The 23,036-nt window shown below is 49.4% G+C and overlaps 7 protein-coding genes across 7 annotated transcripts; 3 read left to right on the top strand and 4 right to left on the bottom strand.

The window, feature by feature from the left end:
- Positions 1-495: 495 nt before the first annotated feature.
- FSST1_012341 (homoaconitate hydratase LYS4) lies at positions 496-3,127 on the bottom strand (the record flags this gene model as incomplete). Its single annotated transcript, XM_083235557.1, has 6 exons — positions 496-983; positions 1,035-1,422; positions 1,470-2,377; positions 2,430-2,573; positions 2,630-3,020; positions 3,116-3,127. 6 exons carry the CDS (start codon positions 3,125-3,127, stop codon positions 496-498), a joined length of 2,331 nt encoding a protein of 776 aa, XP_083082037.1.
- A 2,014-nt stretch (positions 3,128-5,141) lies between these two features.
- On the top strand, positions 5,142-6,154 carry FSST1_012340 (uncharacterized protein; the record flags this gene model as incomplete). Its single annotated transcript, XM_083235556.1, has 2 exons — positions 5,142-5,751; positions 5,796-6,154. 2 exons carry the CDS (start codon positions 5,142-5,144, stop codon positions 6,152-6,154), a joined length of 969 nt encoding a protein of 322 aa, XP_083082036.1.
- Positions 6,155-6,373: 219 nt separating this feature from the next.
- FSST1_012339 (uncharacterized protein) lies at positions 6,374-7,847 on the bottom strand (the record flags this gene model as incomplete). The annotated part of the gene is made up of 4 exons (XM_083235555.1): positions 6,374-6,490; positions 6,545-6,727; positions 6,777-7,163; positions 7,215-7,847. 4 exons carry the CDS (start codon positions 7,845-7,847, stop codon positions 6,374-6,376), a joined length of 1,320 nt encoding a protein of 439 aa, XP_083082035.1.
- Positions 7,848-8,991: 1,144 nt separating this feature from the next.
- Positions 8,992-10,253, bottom strand: FSST1_012338 (uncharacterized protein; the record flags this gene model as incomplete). The annotated part of the gene is made up of 3 exons (XM_083235554.1): positions 8,992-9,368; positions 9,421-10,060; positions 10,110-10,253. 3 exons carry the CDS (start codon positions 10,251-10,253, stop codon positions 8,992-8,994), a joined length of 1,161 nt encoding a protein of 386 aa, XP_083082034.1.
- Positions 10,254-12,045: 1,792 nt separating this feature from the next.
- Positions 12,046-13,073, bottom strand: FSST1_012337 (nuclear pore complex assembly-domain-containing protein; the record flags this gene model as incomplete). Its single annotated transcript, XM_083235552.1, has 3 exons — positions 12,046-12,573; positions 12,625-12,860; positions 12,920-13,073. 3 exons carry the CDS (start codon positions 13,071-13,073, stop codon positions 12,046-12,048), a joined length of 918 nt encoding a protein of 305 aa, XP_083082033.1.
- Positions 13,074-13,449: 376 nt separating this feature from the next.
- FSST1_012336 (condensin subunit SMC4) lies at positions 13,450-18,123 on the top strand (the record flags this gene model as incomplete). Its single annotated transcript, XM_083235551.1, has 3 exons — positions 13,450-14,337; positions 14,384-17,758; positions 17,884-18,123. The coding sequence occupies 3 exons, from the start codon at positions 13,450-13,452 to the stop codon at positions 18,121-18,123; spliced, it is 4,503 nt and encodes a 1,500-aa protein (XP_083082032.1).
- An 843-nt stretch (positions 18,124-18,966) lies between these two features.
- Positions 18,967-22,500, top strand: FSST1_012335 (uncharacterized protein; the record flags this gene model as incomplete). Its single annotated transcript, XM_083235550.1, has 2 exons — positions 18,967-19,182; positions 19,231-22,500. The coding sequence occupies 2 exons, from the start codon at positions 18,967-18,969 to the stop codon at positions 22,498-22,500; spliced, it is 3,486 nt and encodes a 1,161-aa protein (XP_083082031.1).
- Between the last annotated feature and the right edge of the window lie 536 nt (positions 22,501-23,036).

Here is a 23,036-nt window from a genome sequence, read left to right as displayed (position 1 = left end):
GTTCACTGTCTCGGAGGATGTTACCACTGCCGATATCCCGACAACTACTGCTGGAGGTAGGTAGGCACCTATTTCAATATTGAAACCTATCGAGACGACTCTCCCATACCTGTCGGATCGGATCACGCCTTCTTCGTCTATTCATCTTCAATCGGGTATACAGAGGGAATGAGGTTACGGATAACATCAAACTCATTGATAGAGATACCAAATAAGTAACATAAAATGGCCTACTAATTTTGTCTCCTATGCTTCCAGTAACTAGCATTTCTATTGCCCGAAGGATGGATGGTTGTTCTATTGTTCCTCCGCTGGACATCGGTGCAATCTATATTCTCATGGCCAACTCCATTGTCTTTGAACGTGAACTTGAATCTGACTTGAAAGGCAAGTATTGGTTAGTGTGCGGGACAATGTGAAAGATATGTAGACTTTTACTATTTCCAACTTCTATGTACCCTCTATATTACATCAAAAATCAACAAACACCAACCCTTAAGCATCAATCTTAGCCTTAACCCATTTTTCGAGACCACCGCGAGCAATAATCTCCTGCACGTTGGCAGGCAACTCGCCAACCTTTTGCTCCCATGATGAGCCATCCTTCTCAGTAACAACAACCTTGGAGCGACGAACATCCCAGATAAGCTTCCAACCAGTACGACGGGTCAAAGGCTTCTCGGTATCGTTCTTGTATGTCTCGCGGAGACGCTCAACGAGACGGGGAACTTCGACACCCATGAGGGCGTTGTTGATGCTGTTGCGGCTGAAGATGTTGCCGAAGCTGCCGGATACAACGAGGGGGATCTTCTTGGCCAGGAGGGCGGTGGCGGCTTGCTCTCGAGAGCTACCGCAGCCAAAGTTGAAACCCGTGACAAGAATGTCGCCGGCCTTGGCGACCTTGCCGAACTCTGTGTCGTAATTCTCCATGCACACTTCGGCCATCTTCTCTACTGAGACGTTGTCTTGGTATGTGTACTTGCCTAAGCGATTATTAGTGCGGCCACTAGAATAGTATTATCAGGCTAACCCACCGGGGTAGATTCCATCAGTGTTGATGTTGTCGCTGTCACAAAAGACAATCTCGCCCTCAACCTTTTCAGGGAAACCGGGGAGGATCTCGGTCAAAGACTCTTCTCCCTCGGCAGCGGCGGGGGTGGCGGCTTGCTCAGCGGTACCCTCTGAGGCCTCAGCAGCAGCAATCAAGGCATCGGCCTCGTTGATGAGCTTGTCCAAAGCATCCTCGATGGACAGAGCCTTGTCGGCGACAAAGTCGCCGCTGCCCTCGCCAATGATGACCTTCTCAACACCCTCAGGCTTCTGGTACCAGCCAGGACCAGCAATCTTACCCTTGAGAGCACTGGCAGCAACGATCTCAGGACTGGCAAGGTAAGCCTTGGCAGAGGTGGAACCCATGCGTCCCTACTATTTGTTAGCTTTGTCCACCCATTCAAGTGGGAGCAGCATACCTTGAAGTTACGGTTACTGGCACTAATACCAACCTCACCAGGCTCAAGAAGACCTGTGCCGAGGCCGATACAAGGCCCGCAGCCTGCTGGTAGAACCTGCGCACCAGCGTTTTGCAGGACTTGCCAATCACCAGCCTCTTCAGCAATCTCCTGTTCGGGAATCGAAGCCGCGGCAATGTAAAAGTTGACACCGGGAGCGATCTTGACGTCCTTGTTCTCCTTGGCAGCCTCGCGGAAGACACGGGCAGCGGCAGCGATATCAGAAGCTCGAGAGTTAGTGCAAGAAACGAGGTAGGCCTTGTTGACAGGGATATCCTCAGCCTCGAGGTTCTTCAAGGGCGTGGCGATCTTGACAGAGTTGGGACCAGCGACGATAGGGGAGAGAGTAGAGAGGTTAAGGTAGAGCTCCTTGGCGTATTTGGCGTTGGGATCGGCCTCTAGTCTATTCTGCTCCAACTCGTCGACGCGCTTATGGTTGATGCGGTCCTTGGAGGAGCCACCGAACATGGCGTTGGTGGTGGCCTTGCCGCGGTACCAGGAGATGAGCATATCGTCGACAGGGAAGACACCAGCGAGAGCACCCCATTCAGTAGTCATGTTGCTGATAGTCAGACGGTCATCGATAGGGAGGCTTTCACCACCAGCGAACTCGACGGCGTGGTTAAGAACCTGGTCGTCTCGGAAGAGACCGCAGAGAGCAATAATAACATCTTTTCCAGTAACACCAGGAGGAAGAATTCCAGTGAAAGTGACCTTGGCGACGGGAGGAACTTGCCACCAGGTTTGACCAGTGGCCCAGATGGAAGCAGCGTCTGTTCGAACGACAGCAGTTCCTAGACATCCAATTCCACCGTACATGTTGCTGTGGCTGTCACTTGCGACAGAGACGGTTCCTGGCCAGGCGTATCCTGTGTTGCAGTTAGCATACCGCTTGCCCACTGCGAATTATGATGCATTTACCCTCTTCAACCATGATCTGGTGACCAATACCCCGACCGGCGGGATAGTGTGTGACTCCATGCTTCTCGGCGAATTCGTGGATAAGAGAGTATTTCTTGAGGTTGGCTTCGGACTTGTTTTGGACGTCGTGATCGAGGGTGAATACTTTTTGCGGGTTAGCATTGACGCCGACCCGACTCGGACCCGAGACGTCTACTCACCCACTTGACGGTTGTTGTGAATCTTGGAAGCGCCAATGTCAAGGAACTTCTTTGCGATAGGCCATGTGTTGTCGTGGCTCATACAATGGTGGGGAGCGAGTGCGATATAGTCTCCCGCCTTGATCTTCTTTCCGGGACCAAGTCCTACGGCGTACTGTTGGGCGATCTTCTCAACCAAAGTCTGGGGGTTCTCGACGGTAGGAGGCTTCTGGTAGTGGAAAGCAGAAGGGGTGGGGGTGTTCTCGAGCTGGGAGTGGAAAGCATGTTGTCGAGGACTCGTCTTGTAGGTACGGTACTGGGATGAGGCGAGGGCGAGAGATCGAGTGCGGGCAGTCAATGATCGTGTTTGTAGTCGCGCGATAGCGACGGCATTGAGAGCGACAGCTCTCCTCTAGAGACATGTCAGTCAAGGGTCTTGAGCTGGAGGGGCAAGTCTCGATTCCACTAGGCGTTGTGGAAAGGCAAAAGAAGATGGGCCATACATACAAGAGCAACCATTATGGACAATTAACTGTATAACTAAGAGAAGTGGATCATACCAGAAAATGGATTCTGGAAGATATGCGACAATGTCGGGTGGTAATAACAAAAAGTGAGAGTTTAAGTTTTAGATTGGGGATAGCTTCATGTTCTTTCCTTCAAGCCGGCCTCGGAGATGGGTCACAAAATTTTCTGGGGAAAACAGACGGAATTTTAATATCGATTTTGTGATTGGTCGGAAATTGATTCCTCTGTTCCCGGAACATGATCGCCTGCCGAAGGTGGAGCACTAAGAACCATTGAGTGTCTCTTAACCGTCTCTTTCACCATGCCACTCGCAAAACCAGACCAAATAACTTTAGAGTTAATATCCAGAGAAGCCAAAAAGGTGACACTGACATATAAAATATTTGAGACTTGTATATGTAATATTCTTAACCTTGAGAATACCAAGTATCAGCCTGGCCTCAAGGTACTAACCTATAACACAAGCTGAGAGACGAAACTGGTTCGTCACTCTATATTGCATAGGCATGTCTGCTCAGATGTTTATCTTTGTACATTAACTCTTGGAGATTGTCGCAGTTACTCAACACCCGACTCTATTATCTCAACTAACAACAATGGATAGAACATTTCCGAGATTGAAGTTGGTTGGTTGGCGTGATTGTTGCCTTGAGCGGGAATGTACTTTCTCAAGAAGGACTAGGAACTTCAATACAGCGCTTCCCTTGACAAGACATGCGTCAACATCGCTGAGTGGAATCTTAATAAACTGTTCATCGAAATCGAAGCTTGCAGGTTTGAGACTAGGATTTCTTGAGGCCAATTTTGCACCTCTGTCGATTAGATGTATACTTATCACCCTCCCTTCAACACCCAGTCGAAAATTAGCTTTGACAGAAGGGCCAGTTCGAAGGACGCGCGAGGGTTGTCCCAGATAAAAAGGTCTCCAGGTCTACTCTCAACAACGGCCCAGGGTTCTTAGGCTGGGTTTCTAGACACTCATCAACCAGACAAGGCTAATCAAGATCTGGTGGCTTTTCATTCCTTCCAGATATACAAAATAAATCTTCGGAGGGAACAACTTGACGCCACTGTTCAGCACCAAGTCTGGAAGATAACATGAGGGCTGCTGTGTCTTCTTCCTCTGGCCGCTCAAGGTCCATGTCATGTCTGGCGACAACTTGTCGTGATTCTCGACACGCCGTCCACAGACCGGCGTTCCAAGAGTAAACTGACTTATCATTTAGCTTTGAATCATCGCTATCGTGATTCAATGGATGAACACTGCCTTCGTGTACTGTCATATAGTGAGTCGCACGATAGCCTTGGCGATGTCCTCGGCTCGGCTCAAGGCATGCTTCGTACCAGATCATTACCCGAAGCTCGATTGGTAGTCGTATAAAATGGTGGAATGTAGTGTAGGTGATGTTGAAGAAATGAGTGTTTATGAGAAGACCAATTACTGCTATAGGAACGAGGTAAATAAAAGTAAGGGAGAGAAGCTCTTGAGGCTCAAGATGTATTTATAAGGATCACAAAGCTTTATTATCGTTTTTTGACTCTTAATATCGATCTTGGGGTTATTAATTTGATATTCTTGAGTTACTGACTGAACTGTATTCCGAATCTTTAAACAGCATCACTGAGCACACTTGGAAATAACAGAAAGCTTAAAGTTTGCTGATGTTAAAGAAAATAGATAGACTTAGCAAATATAGCATATAGAAAATTGAAAATTACACTTTTTGTATTGAGTTAACTTGGAAACTGTAGTAGACAGAAGCTGGAAAGCATTCTGGACGGACGCATGGCCGGGCTGAATACCTACGGATAATACAAGTCGGACAGCATGTTATAGATCCAATATTATGTAGCAATTGAACAACCCTTTCACCGAAACCGTGAGAGCCATTCAAGAACCCTTACAAATCATCAGCAAGTCAATGAGTTGACCCTGTCGAAAACTATATCATAACTTCCCCTCTCTCATACTTTTTTATAAGCCCCGCATCACTTACATCTCACAATGTCCTCACGACTCCGCAATCTCAAAGCCACTGCTTCAGACGCAGCATCACACTTGTTGGAAACATTCTCCAATAAGTCAATTACTCGTCGTCAACTCATCGATGCAAACCAACTACAAAAACTAGCCCTTACCCTCAATCGGCCCAGCTTGAACGGTCAAGATGTTTCTGAGCAGCCACCCATCGAGGGAACGCCTATGCCGCCTGGATACCATCTCGTGTATTTCACGCCGAATGGCACGGAAGCAGAACTGGGAAACGATGGGAGTGATACGACATTCAATGCTTCGGCGCCTTTTACTAGGAGAATGTGGGCTGGTGGCAAAATGACTTGGGCGACCGATATGTCGCTTCGTGTGGGTGATCAAGTTGAAGAGAGGACGAAACTTTTGAGCGCGACTCCCAAGAAGAGTCGATCAGTTGGCGAGATAGTCCTTGTGGAAGTTGAAAAGGAATTCTGGGGTCCCAAAGGTTTGGCTTTGACGGATCGTCGATCATGGGTGTTTAGGCCTCAGATCGACCTCGATGCTGTGCAAGAGGCGCCAAAACCTCTTGGGAACATTATCCGGGGCCCATCTACTATCAGAGATATCGATGCTCGGAGTGGGGGTAAGAGTTTTGACACGGTGAGCAGACTCAGCTAACAGACCTAGGCCATCCTATTAGAGAACTTTGCTGGTCACCAGTCGGCCTGTTCAGATTCTCAGCCCTGACATTCAACGGACACATGATACACTACAGCCAGGATTGGACTCGGAATGTAGAGGGTCACCCTGGTGAAGTCGTCCATGGACCTCTGAATCTGATCAACTTGCTTGACTACTGGCGGGACATCCACGGCAATGGTGAAGGCCCTCGAGGCATCTCATATAGAGCTTTGTCGCCGTTATACGCTGGCCAGACATACAATATCCGAACTGAGGCCATCCAGGACACAGAGGATGGCAAGGCGTGGAATGTTCTCGTTGAAAGAGACGGAACAACCTATATGAAGAGCGAGATCACTGCTTAGATACGCATCGCTTATGATGTTCTTCGACACAGAGCAATACTGGATAAGCTTTGTACGGATAACGGTTGAACGGGTAGGATAATGAAACGCCCGTAACAGTCCAGCTCTACACAAGCGCCAATGGATGTAGCCTATAATGACAAACAATGTACATTTCCTCCCATCTAACCCAATCAACATACCCCATTCACGCTAGAATACAAATGAATCCACAACTTTTTAAGCAAGGAGCATGCGAGAGGGATCCTCAATGTACTTCTTGACAGTGTTCAAGAAAGCAGAAGCCTCTCTGCCGTCAATGAGACGGTGGTCGTAGGTCAAGCTGATGTACATCATCTTTACAAATATTAGTCAATGATGGCAAGGTAAATGGTGGAGAAAGGAACTTACAGGTCGGATGACAGCTTCGCCGTTGATGGCAACGACTTCCTGTCGGATACCGTTCATGTTGAAGACAGCAGCCTGGGGGTAGTTGATGACGGGAGTTCCGAACATAGAACCGAAGATACCGGGGTTGCTGATGGAGAAGCTTCCGCCCTCCATATCCTCCATGGTAAGCTTACCATCACGAGCCTACACTGATTAGCACTTGGACCATTCATTAAATCACAGGAGAACTCACCTTCTTGGCAGCAGCAGCAACAGCGCGCTCGAGCTCAACAATGCTGAGAGACTCAGTGTTTCTCAACACAGGGGTAACAAGACCCTTGGGCGCTGAAACGGCAATGCTGACATCGACGTAATCGTGGTATGTGATGATCTCCTTCTCAGTATCGATCTGAGCGTTGATCTGGGGGACCTTCTGAGCAGCCATGGTGGTGGCCTTGGTGAAAGCACCCATGTATCCCAGACGCACACCGTGCTCCTCAGCGACTTCCTCCTTGTACTTGGCTCTCCAGGCGATCAGGTTGGTCATGTCGACTTCTTGGATGGTGGTGAGGGAGGCACAGGTGTTCTGGGATTGCTTGAGACGGCCGGCAATGGTTCGTCGCATACGGGACATTTTCTCCTACAGGACTCGGTCAGTCATGCATTACAACCACCTGCCATGAATACTTACAGCTCGCTCGCCTCGGTTGGGGGCACCTGTGCTCTGGGCGGAAGCAGCGGGCTTGGACTCCTTGGGCGCAGGCTTAGACTCGGCAGGCTTTGAAGGCTTGGGAGCCTCTTGAGCGGGAGAAGACTTCTTTTCCTCAGCCTTGGCGGGCTCCTCGGAAGGTTTAGATTCTTCCTTCTTAGGCTCCTCCTTGGCTGGCTTTTGCTCTCCTCCGTCGCTCTTCTTAGCGGAACCAGCATCCTCGCCGGTCACGATACGCGCAAGATCCTGTCCGACAACAACGGTATCACCCTCCTCAACGAAATATTCGGCAATGGCACCGGGCTCGTTCGCATTGACAAGAACGTCGATCTTGTCAGTCTCGATGCTAGCAATCTCCTCATCCTGCTCGACAGCCTCGCCGACCTTCTTAGCCAAGCTAGCCAGTGTTCCTTCGGTGATGGACTCGGCCATGGGAGGTACGGAGACGATATAAGAGCCATTGAGGAAGCCAGTGTTGCTAAACAGACGACGTTTGGGGTCGATGGCGCCGCGTTGGCAGAGGGTTGCGCTGTGGGAGAGGGCGACTCGAGAGACGGCGACTCGCGATAGGCCGGAGAGGCCTGTGACAGCCTTCATACGCAGTAATGAAGCCATTGTGAGGGTTTGTCGAGGGGAGAATTGACTGGAAGGTGATTGGAAGTGAGGAAAGGATGGAGACGGGAAAGATCGTGGGGAACGAAAACAAGTTCTGAATTAAGCGGGCCGAGATTATGAGGGTATCGCACGGACTTGTAGTACCTTGAGAGGTGTGATACAAGCAGACGAGAAGGATAATATCTACAAGGATACAATAATTAAGACTTGAGCGGTCAACTGAAGCTGAGGATGCTTCGCAGCTGTAGAGTATTTGTCTATGTAGATTGATAGCTCCTCATTACATGGCAATGCCTGTTGCGTCTAAAGCTACCTTGGAGAGCCCCCAATTTGAAGATAGATACGTCACTTCCTATATCAACTTCACCATACGTTTGTGAATCTCGCCTTGAATTATGCAGTAAAATGCTACTTATGATATGCCTGAGTAAATGACTGTTGTTTTCATGGCAGCAACTTACCGGGGCTCAAACGGAAAGACCCGAGTTATTGCGCCGGACATTGAAGGCCGTAGTGAAGTTCGTGACCCATGACAGTCTTCTCGCGGAACAGCTACAACGAACGTATATCCTGAGCTGGGCTAGCATAATCAAACCATACAGCTTCAATTCTCACTTTCAACATTCGTATCATCGGCTTAACAATATTGCAAATCGACAACCCAAGACTAAAACAAACTCACAATCCATACAATTTCTCATTTGGGATTCGATGCTCCGTAGTTTGCGGAGCAAGGTGAGATTAGCTTGGTCGAGGTGAGCAACAAGTCGCGGCAATGTTCGGCATAGCGAAATATGACACTTCACCTGCAGTTCGTGCCTCAGGCATGCTCATTACATTCCTGATATAAACCTATGTCATTCCCAAATCAGTGGCTCTGGATATCTCCGTGGAACTATTGATGCATGCTGGAATGTAACAGTATTAAAGCTGGCGGGCCGATGCCGTGGTGCTGGTACAAAACCCTATTCAGCCACGATACAAAGGGTTAAATGCAACAACATGCTATTCAAGTACATCTCATAACACGACTAATAGCCAGGTTTAACGGAATTATCATGGATTTGGTATTATCCAGTGGTATCTAAGGTTAAGCTTTCATTGCTGATATGGTATCCAAAAACGCCTGGGGTCGCCGCCCTCTTTATACCTTGTCGTCACCACGTTGCACAGAAACATCTGTCTCTTGGTCGACACGGATTCCTGTTTCACTTCCTTCATAGTCTTTTGCAGACGCATATTTTCGGAAGGGGCTTGATATCGTGGTTTGTGTGCCTTGTGGCCATTCCGCCATGTCGTATATATCTGGTTGGCCACCACTGCTTGACGCCAATTCGCGCGTTGAGCTGGCTCCGTCGTTTTCACGAGATTTCGTCTTGGATACGCCTGTGAGTCGTATGCCGTTGCTAAAGGGTGCACTGAAAGGAGCGCTGAACTGAGTCGATTGGCCACCGCTGTTGGAGGTGAGGAAGGATCCTGGTAGGACTCTGCGGGCCACTGGTCGAAGCATTGGAAGACAAGCTGTGTATCAATCAGTACGTGGTCGACATCAACAACTGCAACTAGGACATACCAGCAATTACGGCGAAATTACACTCGGCAATAGACCAAGCGTAATGGAGTCCCATTTGGAGCGTCATCTCTTTAGAATCCGACTCAAATTTGAACGATTCGATAAGAACGAAAATGGAAGCAAGACATGTCATAGCACCAAACGCAAACAGCGCGATGACAGCAACTTTCTGTCCTTTTGGCAGGTGAAGTTTTCCAACCTCGATGGCGGGGAGGATAAGGATAGCGCAGTCGATCAAGACATGCGTCAGTACTGTTGAGAAGAAAAAGGTCGATTCTTTGATGTGGCATTTCGCTGCCCTTTCCTCTTGGGTTCCATCCCACAATGCTGTTAGAGGCAAGCATTGCAGACAAACCATCAAGAGTCGTAATAGGAACCATGCAACGGTGATGCACGAGAGTACTTGAATGGGTATTCGAATATCGGAGAATTGGAAGAGACGCCAGTAAAAAGCGAGGATAGCGAATTTCGAGAAGGCGATGGCGAAGGTGTAGGTAAAACTCGTCGTCCACATATGGATCCATGCCAGTCGGTTCTTGTCGTAAAAGGTAAAGTCGTCTGTAAGTCTAACCTCCATCGGCTTTCCCAGTCCATCCTTAATCCATATCATACCATTCGTCAACAAAGCCAGTGAACCCAGCTTGAAGCAACGTTAGAGTTTGTCATTCACGTTCGGGTATAAGACATACCCAGCCAACAACGGAAAAGGCATCGTCGATGCCATATCCAGCCTTTGTGATCCGCCGCGCAACAAGTCGAGCAATAAGAGCCAAGGTCGCAAGAGGGAGAGTTATGGCGGCCGAAGCAATGATATTGGGGGTATCATTCCTCATGATGCATCATCAGGGTTGTTGCTGGACATGGAGTTTCTCTGTGTCCCCACGATCGATGACATGCAGAAACCAGAGCAATGGTTCAGGTACACAAGCGAAGCAAAGATCCAAAAACAGAAGAGAGAATTGGAGAAGTATTAAAGAGAATGGGGCGAAACTGGAGGAGTAATGACTCGACTTTATCTGGGGGGACCCATCAAGACAGGCCATTGAACCATTTTTTCCCTCTTCCCCAGACCCGGGAACTCGTAGAAAAACGGGCCATCGTCGAAACTAGAGCCAACGGCCAGGCTTGGAAATGGTTGGTGGCACTACCAACTCCCCTGGCGCCTCTAGGCCCCCATGGGGATAAACGACGCCTCAAGGTTTTGTGATGATGCGGTAGCTGACCAGGTCCCCTCAAGACCCCACTGATACCGAATGTCAGGCTCTTGATTTGACCCAGGTCATGCGCTGAATAAGTCGATCATCCTCGACATTCTTGTTTGGGAGGATTAAATGGTGATCACTGTGGCAAAGCTCTTTTCTGCTTCACTTTCGTCGTCCGTGAGTTTGCGGCAATTGTTGCTCTGCTGAATGCCCTTGTCAACAACGTCTCGTCTGACATTTAACTGCCAATTCTAGGTGATACTGCACCTGCTATGTCACGCATTGATCAACGTGCGCCTTGTTTTCAGCTGCGACTTCCAGGGGCTTCTAAGAAGCATCAAACAACCTACCTATTTAGGCGTAGCCAGTATCCTGCTCTAATCAACCCAATGAATTGCTGAACCGCAAGGAGCAGAAGATGGTGTGAGCTAAACAGCCAGACTGCGTTCTAAAATGATGGTCTCTAGCATCAATTTGTCATTCATTTGGAGCATCATTCCTCTTTGTCAGGGGATGCTCGCCTTGAGAATATTAAGGGTCCTGGTCCTTGTTGCAGCTTATTGTTTATCTCAAATTACCGACGTGCAGGAACAAAAGCCAAGGAGAGCTATTCGGACCTTTAAATATTATGGATCCAGGGCCACGACATGCGCTTAACTGGGGGTGTTATCAATGTTGCGAGTGCAAATCCCGACGGCACCGAGGTTAGTCACCCGATGAAGAGAAAGATTTTCACAAACCCAAGGCCACTACCAAGTAGAGGAAGGGTTACGAGCCGCTGAACTTTAATACAAGTGTCTTAGATAATCGTCCGGGAGAACGGACACAAAGCGTGGCTGACACGGGACCGATAGCGTCACATCTCCGCCGTTCTCAACGTCGTAAATATCAAGGCTTGCCAAAACCCAGGGCCCGTATCAAATGTGTCTTATCTCGGACAATTCTCTCCTGAGAACAGCTCCATGTCAGCGAGTTCCACTGAGCTTATCTCGAGTTCCACAATCGAGGACTTGTGGAGGATCTACATATCCCTCTCACTGGATATACATGGCCCCCTGACAAATCCGCTTAGTCTCCGGCAATTCTTCCTTGGATGTTTCGGCTCGACGTTTATTCCTGAACTTGTCAATTTAGAGTCTGTCTTACTCAGAACAGCCGTCTTTACCAAGGCACATTGGTAATGTTATTATTGTAATCTCAGTAATGAACAAATTGCCTCAGGATAACTATTCAACGACGTGGATGCATATTCTATGTTCCAGAAGCAAGTATGCACTGAACTAAGCGGGTTTCGAATAGACCCAAGAAAAAACAAGTACTAATTAACAAGTCCAAAGTCTCGAACTTTTATCATCCAGCCTAAGACGCCTACGCTATGCACAACTACCAACTACTGCGGTTCCAGGTCCCCAATCGACGGATCCTACTCCGCGTGGCCACTAATTCCGCCCTTGATTCCATCTAGAATTCCAGACCATTGACCGCCATGTCGGATCTTTGACACCTCAGAAAACTGATCGCAAGCAATCTTTCGAATCACGAGTGTATCCTTAGCCTTCTTATGGTTCTTTCCATTACCCTGAAGCAGGTATTCTTCAAACCACGCTTCCTCAGACTTGTCGAAGGGCAAGAACGCGAGCTCAGTAGCTCGGTCCGAAAAGTCCTCGGTTCGACCGTCCAAGACAGCAGCAATCAGATTCTGGAAAAGCAGCTCGCGGGTATGAGGAGGATAGGTTCGAGAGTAGAATAATGCCTCCGAGATGTTTGTGTGCGCCATCGCATTGAAGAGAAGCTCGAGAGAAGCCGACGTCTTAAGTATAGGCTGCACGGCGTAAAAGTACGATAGCGCGATGCTGTAGTCGTGGTCCTCGGCGGACCGAACAAGAACGGTGATGATGTCGTCTGCAAAGTCGGGGATAAGAGAGGGGTGCGAGATATACTCCAGCGCTCTCTTCACGAATGTTGTTAGCAATGGTATGGCTGACGCAGTCGCAAATCTTACCGAAAAGTCCCGGTGGTCGAGATACCACAGACCCTTCATGAAGATCTGGTACTTCTTAGGCATGCCAGATGCGTCCACGAAAGCGTCCGAAACATTTTCGCGACCTGAAGTTTGGTCAAAGTCGAGTAGAATGTAGTAAAAGATAGAGAATCGGTGGTGTGTGGACATGTTGGCTTCACAGACTTGGTGGTGAAGCTGTTTTAGAGCATTGTCGGTCTTTGGAGGATAGATTTTTGCTGTTACCATAAAGTTAGCAAAACCTATTTCGCATGTATCCCATGGCGAGGCTTCTCACCTTTTGTGATCCCGACAGCTCTAAGAACACGATCAATAAATAAAGCGCCATCAAAAGTCTTGCGAGACGCCTCGGTTTCTCGCTGAGTATCGCGATCGTAGGGGTTCGCTATCCCTTCGGGGAAAACATCGTGAAGGTTGAGGTAGTCGAACATCTTGGGCGGTTCTGTTATGATCAAGTAATAGATCAATGCGGCGGTAAAGCAATGTTTTGATTGATAGCTCAAGAGCTTCAAAAAGCTATCGCGAAACCGGCCAAGTCAAAAAGTGAGGCTCCGTCGCGACATCACGTGAAGCTCGGCTGCGGGGCGGCCAGCCGGTACGTACTTGTTGTTTACATGGCCGATTCCAGGTTGGGACATTTCTAAACAAACGCGGGGCGCAACCGTTGAATTTGTACAACTTCCTTTCACACAACAAAGGCCGACCCCGAAGAGCAACGGTCAAAGGGTTGTACTGTTTATATTGACATTTCTTTCTATAAAGTTTTTCGCAGTTTTGTCTTGTCTGTGACAAGAACAATTTTTCAAAATGTCCACTCCTGTTAGGCCCCGGCGCGCAAGGCGCACCGCCATTGTTGATTCTGATGATGAAGACGATGTTTCCAACCGCTCTCGAGTCCAAGACGAGGAAGAGGACTTTGAACCAGAGTCTCAACCGGCCAGAAGAGCAACTAGAAGTGTGCGCAAGTCAACAACACCAGCGCCCTCGGTCGCTTCGACCCCTAAACCCCGAGGTCGTCCCAGAAAGACAGCTACACCAGCCGCTACCCCAGGCGGCCCTGCGACAAATACCAGCGAGGTTTTCGAGGGCGATTCAACAATTAAGCCCGAGCCGGTTTCATCACCGGCGGCCATGCCTCCACCAAGGAAGCGCAAGAGTGTGGCTCGAAGCTCTATCGCATCTGCGTCTGATATTCCTCCTACACCGCAACCGAAACCCCCGAAAACTCCAGAGTCTTCACAGAAGCCACTGGCAGCTTTGGCCGACATTACCGATGCCAGCATGAATACCTCAAACGCCGACGATACACAGCCTATGATTAAACCAATCAAACCCATGGATACCATTATGGAAAAGCCTATGGATATTGTGTTAAAGTCACGGACAATGGTCATCCCCGCTGTTGAAGACACAACACCAAAGTCACGAATTGTCCTGACACATCTTGTCCTCAACAACTTCAAGAGTTACGCTGGTCGACAAGAAGTCGGTCCTTTCCATGCCTCGTTTTCCTCCGTGGTGGGACCCAACGGTTCAGGAAAGTCAAACGTTATCGACTCTCTACTCTTTGTCTTCGGTTTCAGAGCCAGCAAAATGCGACAGGGCAAGATTTCTGCTCTGATTCATAACTCAGCTCAACACCCGAATTTGGACCACTGCGAGGTCGCTGTCTACTTCCAGGAGGTTATGGACCAGGTGAGAACGATGATTTCTAGACATAATCGCAAACTAACTTGCTTAGCCTGGCGGTGGCCACGAGGTTATCCCCAAATCAGATCTCGTCATTTCACGAAGAGCTTTCAAGAACAACTCGAGCAAATACTACATCAACGGAAAAGAATCCAACTTCACGACGGTCACAACCCTCCTCCGCGATCGGGGTGTCGATCTGGACCACAAGCGTTTCCTAATTCTCCAGGGTGAGGTCGAGTCCATTGCCCAAATGAAGGCCAAAGCCGGCAACGAACACGAAGATGGGCTGCTTGAATACCTTGAAGATATTATCGGAACATCCAAGTACAAAACTCCCATCGAAGAGTCGGCCGCCGAGGTCGAAACTCTTAACGATGTGTGCATGGAAAAGAGTGGCCGTGTCCAACACGTTGAAAAGGAGAAGAACAGCCTCGAAGATAAGAAGGATAAGGCTATCGCTTTCATCCGGGACGAAAATGAGTTGGCGATGAAGCAGTCCGCTCTCTACCAACTTTTTATCCACAAGTGCAACGAGAACCTTACTGTCACGGGAGAAGCGATTACACAGATGCAAGCACAGCTGGATGATGAGCTTGAAAAACACCAGGGCAGCGAGCAAATCATCAAGACCCTCAAACAGGAGTACGATGTGGGTTCGAAGGAAGTTGAGATCAAGTCAAAGTCGGCACAGGCTTTAGTCAAGGAGATGCAAAAGTTCGAGCAGGAGCGTGTCAAGTTTGACGAGAAGCGAAAGTTTCTCGACGACAAGCGCAAGAAGCTTGAGAAGTCAATCGCCAACGCCGAAAAAACATCAGTCGAAGCAGACGAAACAATCGAGCAGTGTGGAGAGGAGATTGAGACGCGAACTCAAGAAATCGCCGAGCTCGAGGGACAGGTTCAGGCTGCTGAAGCTGAGCTTACCCAGATCAGAGAAAGCCTTAAGGGCAAGACGCAAGAGTTTTCGGATCAGATCGCCGCGCTGCAAAAGTCTCTTGAGCCCTGGAACGAGAAGATCAACCAGAAGCAATCGGCTGTGGCAGTCGCTGAGAGTGAACTCAACATTCTCCAGGAAAAGGCCAATGCTGGTGCTGTCGCCCTTGAGGAGCTCCAGTCGAAGATCGCCTCCAACGAGGAAAACAAGTCTGCCAAACGAGCCGAGCTCAAGGCTTGCCATGCTGAGAAGGCAGAGCTTCTCAAGGAGGCGGATAACATGAAATCTGAGCTGTCGGTTCTTGCTGGGCAAGAGCCCAAGATTCGCTCCAAGATCTCAAACGCGCGTCAGAAGGCTGATGAAGCGCGCTCAAACTTGTCTAATACACAAGTCAGAGGTAACGTGCTTTCTGCTTTGATGCGCATGAAGGAGTCGGGTCGAATCGATGGTTTCCATGGCCGACTGGGCAACCTTGGTACAATTGATCCCAAGTACGACGTCGCCATTTCGACAGCCTGTGGTTCTCTTGACAACTTTGTCACTGAGACTGTCGAGGCTGGTCAGCAGTGTATCGAGTATCTACGACAGAACAATGTTGGACGAGGTAACTTTATCTGCTTGGACAAACTGAGAAGACGGGATCTCTCGCCAATCCAGACTCCTGAGGACGCCCCTCGACTGTTCGATCTTGTCACTTCCAAGGAGGACAAGTTTCGACCTGCCTTTTACCACGCCATGCAGGATACCCTTGTCGCTGCGGACCTTGCTCAGGCGAACAGGATTGCGTATGGTGCCAAGCGATGGCGAGTTGTCACTCTCGCTGGTGAGCTGATTGACAAGTCCGGTACCATGTCCGGTGGTGGTACGACTGTCAAGCGAGGTCTCATGTCTTCCAAGCTCGTTTCAGATGTCACTAAGGAGCAGGTTGCTAAGTACGAGGATGACCGAGATGGCTGGGAGGCAAAGTTCCAAGAATTCCAGGAATACCAGCGAGAGTGTGAAACTCGCCTCAAGGAGCTGGACGAGAAAATTCCCCAGCTCGAAACCAAGATGCAGAAGATCGGCCTCGAAATTGAGAGCGCTGAGAGGAACATCACCGATATGCAGCGACGCATCAAGGAGGTCAGCAAGGAGCACCAGCCCTCTGCGACAGACAACAGTCGCATTGCTGCTCTGCAGAAGGAGATCGCGAAGCTCAACAGAGACATCGAAAAGCTCCATGGAGAGACATCCAGTGTTGAGGAAGAGATCAAGGCTCTGCAAGACAAAATCATGGAAATTGGTGGTGAGAAACTTCGTGCGCAGAGGACCAAGGTCGATGCCATCAAGGAAGAGATTTCCTCCAACAATGAGGAAATCTCCAACGCGGAGGTCCGCAAGGTCAAGGCGGAGAAGCAGAAAGTCAAGCTCGAAAAGGACCATGCCAAGTCCTCCAAGGAACTTGCGGCCGCTACTCTTGACCTTGAGAAGCTGGAAGACGACATCAGCAACCAAGGCGAGAGGGCCGAAGAGCTTCAAGAGCAAGTTGCAGTGGCTGAAGAAGGATTGGCCGCTAAGAAGCAGGAGCTCAAGGCACTCAAGGCCGAACTCGACGAGAAGACAGACGAACTAAACGAGACAAAAGCAATGGAGATCGAGATGCGCAACAAGCTTGAGGAGAACCAGAAGGCTCTCGCTGAAAACCAACAACGATTCCGTCACTGGAACGACAAGCTGTCAAAGCTTGTTCTGCAGAACATTGACGACCTTGCTGGTGGGTCTGCCAACAGCCAGCCCAAACCTCGATCGAAGCCCAAGCCTAAACAGACTGATGATGACGATGGAGACATCGACATGGATGATGCTCCCCAAGATGATGTGGACATGACAGACGCCCCTGAAGAGGAGGAGCAGGAAGATGCTGACGAAGAGGAAGAGGGAGAAGGAGATGAAGATGAGGAAGACGAGCAAGTCAATGGGCAACCTAACGAGCTTCCGAAATACACGCCCGATGAGCTTGCTGATATGAATGAGAGAACACTCAAGGGCGAGATCGCGGCCTTGGAAGAAAAGACCCAGAACGTCAACGTTGATCTTGGCGTCCTTGCTGAGTACCGAAGACGAGTGGAAGAGCACGCCGCTCGAGCCTCCGATCTTCAGACTGCTATTGAACAGCGAGATTCTGCCAAGAAGCGATGTGACGACTTGCGCCGCCTGCGCTTGGAAGGTTTTATGGAAGGTTTCAGTGCTATCTCTCTCCGACTCAAGGAGATGTACCAGATGATCACTATGGGAGGAAACGCAGAGCTGGAACTTGTCGACAGTCTGGACCCCTTCAGCGAAGGTATTCTGTTCAGTGTCATGCCTCCCAAGAAGAGTTGGAAGAACATCAGCAACCTTTCGGGTGGTGAAAAGACACTCAGCAGTCTGGCTCTTGTTTTCGCTCTGCACCACTACAAGCCAACTCCCCTGTATGTCATGGACGAGATCGATGCCGCGTTGGATTTCAGAAACGTAAGTACCACCCTGTCCCTGAGACACTCGGTTGCGAGTCGACCACCGGTGTTCACACTCGCGTGGGCATTCCGCATCGGAGCTCTCATCCTTCGTACTATGGCTTTTGCTAACACGCCACCCAGGTCTCGATCGTTGCAAACTACATCAAGGAGCGTACCAAGAACGCTCAGTTCATCGTCATCTCGCTGCGCAACAACATGTTTGAACTCGCGGCGCGGCTGGTGGGAGTGTACAAGGTCAATCATATGACCAAGAGTGTCACGATCGAGAACAAGGACTTTATCGTGAGACCGCAAGTGCAGCAACAATCATCTCAACGAAGCCAAGGAGGGAATACCGCCACGATATTGCCCTTTCGGTAAAAGGGAGGAAAGGTAGATAAAAGGTACTTGGGTCTTGTATATGACGATGATGATGAATATGGGTTTGGGCACGGTCGGAGATACCTTAATGATATGGATGGAGACTAGATTTATGATTATATCCAAATGTTTGATGTTTCTTGCATATATTCCCACTTACAGCATTACTTCGAAGACTGGACTCACTATACCAGAACTACATAAGCCTTGTCAAGACGTTGATGTCAAAAGGTTTACCGACTCAACTATGCCACATCTATCCAACAAGCCATTATGACAGCTCATCACGACTAAACCTGAAGTTGTCCTCCCAGGGCCGCCACTCGTATCACACTCGCGTCCCACGATCCAGGAACCCGACTTCCTCCCGTGCTACCTCACCGAGTGCGTTCTAGGCCAGGATTTGGGACATCAAGGATCTTCTAAGCCACTCACCTTCGACTAGACTCGCGAAATTAGGTGTTCTTTGACACGATGCAGATACCCGCTCGATTTGGCAGATGCACATGCCGTGGTACACATCCAGATGCAGAAGTGCCGAGGGTTTGGGGGTCTTCTCGGCTCAGTATGTGTGTCTTGGATGCCACTGTCATGTCTCGGCAGATTCCTACATTGTTTTGAGAGTTGTTCTTGTCTTGGACAGACTTCAGCAGCATGATGATGCTCATGGGGGAGATCATCAGCTTGGATGGCCTTGTTATACAGTTTTCTGACGCCTACGATGAAAGAAGTAGCCTTGATCGATACAGCAGTATCTGTACGTCCTATAAGTAACGCCCAAACGATCAGTCAAGCGCTACTTTCACTCATCATCATCCCAAATACACTCGTTTGCTCAGCATCATGTGGATGCTACTCCTCTTCGTCGCTCACTTCGCGTTTGCCTTTCCCGCCAACTGGAACGAGACGGTTTCTTGCCCTCGTGATGCACTCTACTCTTCTCTCGTTGAAGATGGCGGTGGCTTCTGCTCGAGTGTCTTGGAGGGAAACCACTGCGGTGCGGGTTATAGTACCCCTGCTGAGTATGTGCGGTATAATCAGACGCGGATAGCTTCCTACGTAAGTTGTCTTCTCAACTTGGGGGAGATGCATGCTTATTCGTTATAGTGCGCGTGTATTATCACGAGTTCAGAGGCTTTGACGACGTCGAGCGAGTCATCTAGAGCGACGACGCGGGACGAGTCTTTCACGATTGAGTATTCAGATACGTGGACTACTGAGGGGAAGACATCAGCATCTGTGGGACAGCCTACTTCAGGAACCTATCCTGATATAACAACGACTGAAGTATCTGAAACGACATCCAAATCACAGAATCAGACTCGATCTGCTTTGACATCTTCCGTGGAGACGACAGAAGATGTTCCGAGGCCAGGCCCGTTTACCAACACAAGCAGTCCAGTCACAGAGACACTTAAGACTTCATCGGAGTCTACCAACTCTGGGAACATCACCACTGGATTACCAACGAACACGCGTGGTTCTATTTCAGAGTCATCTTCAGGATTCCAGAACCAAACGTCCGGTATACAGCCTACTTCTCTCTTGACTCAATCTGGCAACCAGACCCAATCTCGACAGTCTAGCACGGATGTAACGCCTCAACCTTCAGATACGAATACCCGTGAACCTGGAATGACGCTATCTGGGACCACAAGCGGTTCACTACCTTGGTCTATTCCTGGAAACACAACGTCGAGTCCTTCGGGGAGTAGCACACGTCCGACTGGGTCAATATTCACAGGGTGGAATTCGAGTTTGACTACTCCGAGTAACAGTCTTCCTGGGACAGGAATGCCTTTCCCCAGTGGACCATTGTCGACGCCTCCAGTGACCACGGAGACTGGTTTCTCGTCGAGCTTCAGTGCTGACCCAGGTTGGAATGTCACTGTTTCTCCATCGGCTGGTAACGTCTCCGTGCCTACTATCAGTATACCCAGTGTGACACTTACGTCGTTTACAACCTTGTCCCTCCCGACAACTTCAGCGCTCACAAGCTCTGAGATTTTGTCGAGCGGCACTGTGGCCTCTGGCTGGAATGGCACTACATCGGGAGGCAATGGTACGATACCGACTCTCAGTCTACCCAGCGAAACGCTCGCTCCTTTTCCCAGTGTCACGCTTCCGACGACGCCGCTCACTACGGACTCTATATCCTCGACTATTGGCAGTGTGGCTACAGGTTGGAATAGTACAATGTCTGCTTCCAGAGGCAATGTTTCTGTACCGAGTTGGAACATGACTGCTTCTCCGCCAGGTGGGAACGTCTCGGTGCCAACGATCAGCATCCCCCAGGCAGGGACTTTCGTGCCGATTCCAACACTATCGCTTCCGAGTGATTCTCTTTCTATCACCTCTAGGGCAACAAGCTCGGCGTCAAGTATCACTGTACTTCCTGGCCAGAATGGTACTACTCCTCCGACAGGCAATGCTTCTGTGCCGACAATAAGTTTGACACAGCCTGGCAATTCATTGCCTTTCCCGACCATTCCATCCTCACTCATATCTTTTCCGACGCTGTCTGGAGATAGTTCCATGTCAAGTCACAATGGAAGCGGATGGAACACCACAACTGATGTGTCTGGGAACGTTGGTTCTGGTACAATTACCGACTCTTCCGAGTCAGGAGCATCTGTGTCTCTTCCGACAGACTCCGAGATACCTCCCAGTATTACTCGAAGCAGCAGTGTCGGGTTTAACCTCACATCATCCATTTCAGGTGTCGTCTCTCTGCCAACCATCAGTGTCCCGGCGTCGGAGATCCCAGCACCCATTCCAAGTCTGCCTTTCCCGACAGACTCACTCGAAGTTCCAACCAGTACCGAAAGTGAGAGTGTTGTTGCTGGCGGTAACACAACAGTATCTGCACCAGGGAGTACCGAAGCCGTTACATCCTTCTCGAGTCCTGTGGCCACGGTTTCAACGTCGGGTGGCGGTTCCAGCGGTTCTGAATCTGGTAGCAACGCGACCACCACTGGCGTTCCTGAATTCCCCGCGGCCAACTTCACACATGTCACGCGAACCGCTTCCCTCTCCCAAGAAACATGCTATACTTTGCCAGACGATCCAGAGGGCGACGCAACCCGTCGAGCGTTGCTGTTCAACTCCAGACTTCGGGAAGACAATGTCTCGATTCCCATGCCATATATAGAGTCCGTTGAGTTTGAGAGCAACGGCGTGAATCCTCTGTATCTCACAGTTCGTGATGAAGAAGGCGGGACCTACTTTGTCGACATTTCCCACCGCGGGCGGCTTTCAGTCGTGGATCCTGCTGGGTACCTGGTGACACTTGACGCCCAGGGTATTCACTTCTCGGGAAGTAACTGCACGTACGACGTATCCATCACAATTGATGACATGTACACGCAGATAGCCGAGCTCGCTGGCGTACAATGCGCTGCTCTCAGACGGCAGAAGCGCTCCAATGATTTGGACTTCAGCCAGATTCTGTACCTGTATGACCAGTGCGGTAATGTCATTGGCAAGTCACTGAGACAGTATCCTCAGCTTCTGGTAGGTGGCACGGCCTGCGCGGACGTCGTTGTTGACGAAGATACGGGACGTTGGGATTTTGACTGTACGTTTCCGGGTTCTCAATCTGGCCCTATGAGATGTCAGTGGGCTGTCAAGAATAGCATCATCGACTTCATCGCCATCGATCCGTTTGGTGGCTCCTGTCCTGACTTGTCTACGGTCGTTACCACGCTTGAAGAGTCGGGACAAGACATTGTCGATCCGTCCCAGCTTCGGCAGGATCTTGCCAACCAAGGTTTGCGGACTGAGAGAGCGAGACAGGAGGCGGATGAAGCTGTCAGTGCCTACACTCTTCTATGGCAAGCTCTCGGGGCCATGTTCTCCACAAGCGCGGGTTCCTCTAAGGGCGCTTTGGAGAAGTACATCGACGTGTACAATTCCCAACGCAGTTTTGAGAACGATATCTGCCAGGCTCTTCATGAAGGCGAGATTCCTCTCAACTTGACCCTCATCGCTGGCGCAACCAAGATCCCTGCCATCACAACTCTCAACTGGGCGCCAGAATCACCCCGAACCTACAACATTACCGTCCAAGATTCTACGCGAATCGCATGCTGTCCTGATGCCAGAGTTGCAGAAGGCGACGGTGCTACGTGCGCATATCCCCGAGAAGCCATCATACCAGGAACGGGATGCGTCTGTGGTACGACTGCTGGAGGCGAAGGTATCGCATTTGAGTGGACTGAGTGCGGGAACTTTGCAGGTAGTTGCGAAGCCGATGGGGATTGCGGTGATGGATATCTTTGTTTGACAGGAAGTTGTTGCGGTGGAGGAGTTTGTGTTGACGCATATGCTTGTTCGGAGAATGGGACAGCTTTGGTACAATTCGATGGCGGGTTCTAGGGTAGCTACTGTAAATTATATTGAACACGAAGCAGAACTAATACACGACGGATATTGGAATAATCAATAGGAGATAATGTAGAAAACAATATTCAATTTATTTTATTTTATTATGAATCTCTTATTTGCAACGTTATTTGTCTGTAGACTCAACGAAGTTAGTTCCGTTGTGATATCGTGAAAAATATATATGTGCATAACCCCGTGAAGCATCACGCACAACACAATTAATATTCGCAGCGACCACAGTCCTTAATTAATCACATAATTCAACAGAGGTATAAGTTCTATAGACTCTTGATGTCATGACTGAAGATCCAAATGCTTTTCAAGCGTATACCACTATCCTGATGATATCACAAAGAGTGGACATGGCACAAGTACCTGGATACAAAATGGAAGGATTGACATGACGCAACTAAAGGCTTGAGCCCTTCTCGACATGGCACATGGAGCACAAGCATACGAAAATTCACAATACTTCACATCAGACGGAGGAACCAGGATAATTTTGTCAAAGACGCGTAGACATCAAA

This window comes from Fusarium sambucinum, chromosome III (assembly GCF_050947815.1).
Source record: "Fusarium sambucinum isolate potato_lamoka chromosome III, whole genome shotgun sequence".
Taxonomy (NCBI): domain Eukaryota; kingdom Fungi; phylum Ascomycota; class Sordariomycetes; order Hypocreales; family Nectriaceae; genus Fusarium; species Fusarium sambucinum.
The sequence above is the reverse complement of the archived record's forward strand: the minus strand, read 5'-3'. Positions and strand labels throughout refer to the sequence as shown.